Below are 7,398 nucleotides of genomic sequence, written 5' to 3' on the forward strand. Positions count from 1 at the left end.
ACGCCTTGTTTTTGAAACTGTCAATTCCCTCAACCCCTATTGTGAGGGCTTCATGCAAAACATCTCAGGCCTTTTAAAGTAGGAGCTTGTGAGGCCGCCACAGTTTGAAAAGGAGCGAGAGAAGAGCGGGGGCCTAGGGCATGGGCAAAGAATGATAGCTGAGCCCCCTCCTCTTTTTTTTTTTTTTTTTTCAAAAGAGGGCCTGCCAAACAGGTAAAATGCAGCCCTCCCCCAACCTCCTGCATCTGCCCTATGTCCCTACCCCCCAGGCTACTTTGCAAAAGTGCCCTTTGGCCTAGGGAGCAAACCAAAACCAAAGCTAGCATTAAAAATAATTCTTTCTTCCAGGGAAGGGGAAAGTCCTGGTGAAGACCTGGGTGACCAGGGGGACTCCCTAAGGTGGATGCCTTGTTCCTCCTTGTCAATTTCCTAAGGTCAGTTGATGGGGAGCCTTTAATTTTTTCTCCCTAGTTTGGCTCTAGGAAACTCCCATTTCACATCCTTTATCATCAGGAAGTTATTTTCAAGGTGAAGCAAAACTCACCACATTTTCTATCTTTTGTAGATACGAATGCTTTATTTTTTTAAATGTGAGGGTTTTGTTTTTGCTTTTTACTATGGAGGATTTTTTGTTTTTGTTTTCTCTGAAAGAAAAAAAAAAACGCTTTTAGCAATTAGTCTATAGCTTTTCCTGCATTCAAACAAAACTATCATTCTCATATCAAGCAGAAACTTCCAATTCTTGTGACCAGAACTTCGAAAAATTTCTAGACCATTGAAAGTCACCCAGACACAGATAAGATAAAACCCCCCACACCAGCCCATCTAGTTTGTGTTATTGCTGCTTAGTGGTGGCTCCTTGTTGTTGATTTTAAAATAAACAACCATTATTGAGATTACTGCACTGTAATCAAGTAAGCCAGTAGAAAAGAACACCCACTTTAAAAAGTAAATAGTTGAAAAAAGAGCAAGCTGCATTTTCTAAGAAGGCAGATAACCTGACTATGGAAGACAGAAGACACACATCTCTTTAAAAAAATAATTAAATCTTCATTTCAGAGTCTTATCAGGAAACTATTTTTACAGGAGACCAAAATAAGCTTGTTTCCCCCAAAAAGTCAGAGAAGGGGCCCTTTCTTGTATTTTTCTTCTGTTTGTGAGTGTTGAGCTTTAGACATAGGACTAAGTGACTCTGGAAACATGTAGTGCCTTTAAAAAAAAAAAATGCAATCACCTGAAAACATTTCAATGTAAAAATGCAATCTATCAATGGAGGTAACTTTGTTTTTCTCTCAATAAGGCTTAACTTTTTCAACAAATGGGACATTTATAGCATCTTAGAAAATCTGGATGTTGTCATTAATCATAAAACAACCAAAATGAAATAAACTGTATCGAGAATAATTCCCGCAGCAGAATGGGAAAACAGCTAAGGGACTACCAGAAATTGAAAGAATACCTTGTGTTTGTAAGTTACTGAATACTATTTGGTACACTTTCCTAACAGAAGCCCCAACTCAGGTTTTGCTGTGGTTGGCTGGCTTGTTGTAGTACTGTGGGGTGAAATTTGTGTTGACTATTTAATTTCTTTCCTTTTGATGGTATCACTCTGGAATGCCTCGGCCTCCATGCTGCTCATTCTCCAGCTCCTATAAACTGAAACTATTGATTCTCTGAGGGCTGGAGACCAAGTGTCAAAGCTAGAAGCCGATATTTTATGTCAGAAATTCCATAGGGTATATTTGTTTTAAATTGTGCTTATTCCATCTAGCAGTCCTCCCACACCCAAAATCTGTAGGCTTCAAATATATTCTCAGTTTATAATATAGGAACAGTGATTCCATAGCCAGTAAGAAAAGTACTAGCCTAAATGTAGTAGTCATCATACTTTGAACTCTCCTGACTTAGCAGTAATTAAAGAACAGAAATTACAGACTGCCAGTGTGTGCATGTCACACTTTTTTACAGACTGATTTTGCAGGACAAATCACTGCACCCAAATTCTGGATGGCCTTCCAAAGAGGAAAGAACCCAGACTGAGAAGCCAATTGTTCAGCTTTCTGGGGGCTTTAACTGTAACTTGTACTGGTCTTTGGAATTATACACAAACATGAATTCAAGGATAACATCCCCCAATTTTTGCTTTGCCCATATCTATCATCCCAATAAAAAAGGATCCAGTGAACCTACATCTGGTAACATTCAAGAAGGAAAGGAAGGGAGGCAGTTCAAAGCATCTGTTTACTCCATCCAAATGTATTTGGATACAGGTATTCTCAGCCTCTGTCCTTTAGAGTAAGAGTAAAACCACAGAGCATATACAGCAATTAGAGCTGAGACCATCCAGATCTATCTGAAACATTTATAGACAAAATAAAATTTTCAAAGGGAGTAGGAATTAGAAGGTTAAGGGCAGAAAAGAAAAAAAAAAAAAAAAGACTGAATTTCCATGAATAATAGTGACTAAATTCACACAGTAAACATCTCATTGATGTTTTGTTTTGCTTTATGACTTATGATCTATAGATGCAACTTCTTAGGTTTAACATGGCAAAGATCTGAAATACATAATTAATTGGACAGACTAAGGGAGGTGGACCCAAAATGATCAGATTTAACTTTCATTAAAATAGCAATTGATCTCTGCTTCACTGCCTTAAACCTGAAACTTTTTGCACTTGATTTGTAACAAGTTTGTAAAGTTTTGTTGTTATTTAGAAAGAAATCCAGTGTTTTGCATGGAACCTGACTGGCCTCATCACATGGTATTACAACAAAACACTACACCCAATAAATGCATTTCTTTCAGGCAAAAACATTACAAATGAAAGTGTCAACAAAACCATTCATTCCTGCTAACCGTTCTTCAATCTGGAATAAGTAGAAATGTATGGAACCAGGAATTTTAAACAGTGTTTTTAATTGAAAATAAAGCTAAAGCATGCTTTTCAACAGTGCAAATTTCCATAATTTTGATTTACTGCTTCCATCATCACAACATAGTACACCAGCATGGCCCTTACCAAGGGCTAGACCCTAGCCATTTGCATGTTGAACTACTTTGATTTTAAGTGCAAATATAGATAGTCACCTCTGATTGTCACTTGCAGTAGAAACTCTCCTGCTTTATTCACAGGATGGTCTAAAAACAGAAGTTTAGAGAGATGCAGAAAAAGTAAAAGGTAATAAGATCCTAGTGCCTGAGTTCTGGTACCAAAGAGCCCTGAAAGAACTGTAATTTTTCATTTGGGATATTCCTACAACTCTGACCCATTTTAGTTTTCTTGGTTGTATTTACTGCTTTGTCACTATGAAGAGTCAGACCATAAAATATCCTGCTATTAAGAGAACTACTTTAATTGTTTTGCAAGTTTGAGGAGTCAAACTTGAGGAGTCAGACCACAAGGCAAGCAGGATAATAGTGAGTAAGAGTCCACTTATTTAAAACCTTTGGGTGAGAACACAAAAAGGACTTTTCCAGTTGCAAGGAGGAGTTGTAAAAGTAAAATCACACCCTTTGCCAAAAAAAAAAAAAAAAAAGCAATTTCATATTTATTTTGCTCAGGATATCTGAGGCAGCTTTTACCAGCATTCAAGGAGGACTCCCCAATCTTTCCACTCAAAAAAAGAAAGGAAGGAAGGAAGGAAGGAAGAAGGAAGGAAGGAAATTAAGTGCAACTATTCTTGGAGAAGGAATGAGGGGAGGAAAAGATACCCCACAAACAAGAGCTCCAGAAAAGAACATTTTGGGCTCATAGAAACTTCTTTCTACCTCACTGTGTAACCATGTAACCTAACAAACTTTCACTGAATTAACAGTTACACTTTCAGGTCTGAAATCTAGTGCATAAACTTAATGGCTCATTGTAATATTTATTATTCAACCTTTTGACATTTATTTGTAGCAGTTGAATTGAGGTACCGGGTGCATTATTAGCATTGAAACAGTAAAGTGTTCCAGCTCTACCTTAATAACTGAGTTTTACTTGAGTCTTTAGCCTGAAGTAGTCTGTGGAATGTAAACCAACCCTTCTCCCACCCCGCCCCCACCCTACTCCAAAAAAAAAAAAAAAAAAAAACCCGCAATGGGAAAAAAGTAATCCGATTTCTGTCTTCAAAATGCGATAAACCAGGGCTCCAAAAGGGGTGTAACACATTAATGGACTTGTACAAACCATCCTGTGCAGTTTACAACAAAAGGAAGGTAATAGGGTTCAAGAAAATATCTTCCAAAACACTTTTATGAATTAAATTTCCTGAATTTGTGACTAGGTGGAAGAGGTATTGCAGAACCGCCCAGCTGCCATTTCCATATAGGATGGGCCTTGTGAGGAGGTTGGGAATCCTTAGTAGTGTTTAAGGAATACGCCGGCCACAAATCCCCATCTTTCCCAATAATGAGTGATGGTGGACAAGGAAAATTTGCCATGAAATTAAATGGCCTTTTCACTGCTGATGCTACATTGCTGGCTACCTTTTTGCGTCTGTTTATAACTGTAAAATCATCCAGTGTTCCTTCATGTGTCTCAGTTTTACCTGTAGGACGAGGACTTCTAGCTGATTTCAAATTTGGTTTGACTGGAGGTGTCTGAAGTACAGGTCGCTTTCCCAGTACTAGTGTCCGGTAATTTTTTCTCACCCTGGCACCAAATTTATATTCCCCATCCTCAGGTTTTGGAGAACCTAAAGTGCATGAAAGGCCCTGACTCTGAGCCAGTGGGTTTAAGGAAGGAGTTTCTTTTTCAGGGCATGCAAAACCTTCTTCCTTGGCTGTGGTGAACAAGGCGTCCTCCTCCTTACTTTCAGTCACACTGTAAAACTCACCCTTTGTATCATTGCACTCGCACTTAAGCTTATTTGTAATAAGGTCAGGTTCATAGTCTTCATTAGCACTACTGTCTTCTACTTTGATTTTAATATTGTGCAGAAATGGCAAGGTCTTGTCTCCTGTGTTAGTGCAGGGAGTCTCAGTTTTAGTTGCTGCTGCTGCATCCACCTCAGAATCAGTGTGTGAAGAGGACAAATCCGTAGCAAATTCAGCACAATGAGGGATTTTGGAATCTTTTTCTGAATTTGCCGCTGCTCGCAAAGAATCATTATTTAAGAACCTAGCAGCTATTGTGTTGTTATCTGCACAGTGTGTAGTAGGACTTGCTTGTAGGCATTTCCTCGCCTCTCGGAGTATTCTTTGTTGTGGAAATGCATTGTTTGTCTTTGGGCTAGGTGAAGAGGCCCCCTCCGCCAGGCAGTTAATTGTCAGGTCAGTTCTCTTTACAGTACTGGAAATTTCAGAGTGTGGGAATGTAATCTCAGATACCCTATCGTTCCTTATCTCTGTGAAACAACTCCCCAGGCTGGCGGGGCAGTACACCGGAGACGCTTTGGGGGCCCAGCTCTGCAGATTCCACTCCTCCGGCGACTCCGCTTTGACACTACTCTTGAGGTCGGGAAGTCTGCCGGCATCCTCGAAAGCAGCGGGTTTGGTTGCAGCGGCGGCGGAGGCCAGATGGTACAAGAAGTTGGCCTGCGCCTGCACGCTGGGAGGCTTGCAGAAGCTGGTGCGTCTGAAACGGATACTCTGCACGGACACTTGGCTGGAGCCGGAGCTGGAGTCCGACTCCGTGGACGAGTCCTCCTCCTCCGAGCTGACTTCGCTGGAATCCGAGGCCCCGCTACCCCCCTCCTCCTCCTCTTCCTCCTCCTCTTCCTCCTCCTCCTCCTCTTCTCCCTCCTCCTCCTCCTCCTCCGAGGACACCGAGTTGCTGGAGCTGGACAAACTGGAGCCAAAATCTGAGTCGTTGGCTGCATGGTCCGAGTAGGAGCTGGACTCCGAGTCGCTGCTGCAGCTCTCGGGAAAGCTGCCGAGATGGGGCTGAGGCCGGTGGTGATGTGGGGGGTGGTGGTTCGGCGGCGGCTGCTGGGCCCGGTGGTGGTGGTGGTGGTGGTGATGGTGGTGGTGGTGGTGGTGGTGGGGAGGCGTGCAGAAGCCGTTAACCAGATGAAACCTCTCCAGGCAAGTGGCCCCGGCGGCCGCCGCCGCCGCCGCTGCCGCCGCCGCCGCCGCCGCCTTGGCTTTGTAGGACCTAGGCAGCAGGAGCAGGCGGCGGGCGCCGGCGTGGGGCGCGAGCAGGCAGTCCTTGGCGCCCCCGCGCTTGCGCTTGCACCGGTAGGTCAGGCTCACCGGGCCTCCAGCGCCCGCCGCCGCCTTGGGCTCGGGCCCGGCCGCCGACGCCTGGTAGTAGGCGGCGGCGGCGGCGGCGGCGGCGGCAGCCGCGGCGGCGGCGGCGGCGGCAGCCGGGTGCTTGCTGCAGAGCAGGCTCCGAAAATAAGCAGGGTCCGAGTGGAAAGCAACGTAGTTTCCCTGGAGCGGGGCAGTTTCATAGTTTAGAGGGGGTTTGCAAGGCGAACGCACGATTTCCGGATAGTGCGAGCCCGGGTATTTGCTAAAAATCTGAGGTAGATGGGCGGCGGGGCGCGCGGCGGCGGCGCCAGGGCGCGGGGACTGCGCGCTGATTGGCAGGGGCCGCGCGGCTCCGCTCAGGCCCCGCCAAAGTTGGTGCTTGTCCTTCCAAAAACCCGGGCGGGGGCTGGCGGCGGCGGCGGCGCGCTCTGGTGGCGGCGCCTTTGTGGCCAGGGCCCGGCCGACCCTCCTGCGCTTGGTCTTGAGGACGCGCTCGGTTTTGCAGGAGGTGTAGAGCGCTTCCACGTCTTCCCGAGAGATGAGCGTGCATTTGGCGGCGTGGAAGGCGATGCTGTTGATTGCCTTGAGTTTCCGCAACTCCTCCAGATCGCAGTGGTGCTTTTTCACTTTCAAATGATCCATGCGCTTGTGCACGGTCGTCCTCGGGATGTTTTTCAGCAGATCCGTGAAGACTTGGGAGAGGGCAAACATTTGCTTTCCTTTAATGATGAGGTAGCCGAGCCTCACGCCATCCACCTCTTCAAAACCTGACTTCAGGTCTCCCATCTCGGGCACTAAATGATCCCCACCATTTGCAGTAAATATATACGTGACGCATACATACACATGTATGTATGTTAATCCTCCACCAGATGCTGCGTGTGTCTCAAGGCATCCTGCTAATAAAATAACAAAGACTGTTATTCCCGGCGAAGGGAGTGCCAAACTCTAGGCGAAATTATTGAAAAAAAAAAAAAAACACACAAAACAAAACATGAAATTACACTGACTTGATTCTTGCTTTTTTTTTTTGTTTTCGTATTTTTTTAAAAAGAGGGAAAAAACCATCCGGTTTCTGATCTGCCAGTGTATTGGTCTAAGTCCCCGATGCAGATCAGTACCTGGGCCCCTCTATTCCTTCCTTCTCCATTGGAGCACTATGATAATGGAATGTGAAGGGAGAAAGAGAAAAGAAATGCAGCTGCTATTCCCGCCGC

The 7,398-nt window shown here is 44.7% G+C and overlaps 1 protein-coding gene across 1 annotated transcript; it reads right to left on the minus strand.

The window, feature by feature from the left end:
- Positions 1-2,907: 2,907 nt before the first annotated feature.
- On the minus strand, positions 2,908-6,967 carry SKIDA1 (SKI/DACH domain containing 1). The gene has a single exon (XM_044228335.1). It carries the CDS (start codon positions 6,965-6,967, stop codon positions 4,241-4,243), a length of 2,727 nt encoding a protein of 908 aa, XP_044084270.1. The 3' UTR covers positions 2,908-4,240.
- Between the last annotated feature and the right edge of the window lie 431 nt (positions 6,968-7,398).

Source organism: Neovison vison, chromosome 12, assembly GCF_020171115.1.
Source record: "Neovison vison isolate M4711 chromosome 12, ASM_NN_V1, whole genome shotgun sequence".
NCBI classification, from domain to species: domain Eukaryota; kingdom Metazoa; phylum Chordata; class Mammalia; order Carnivora; family Mustelidae; genus Neogale; species Neogale vison.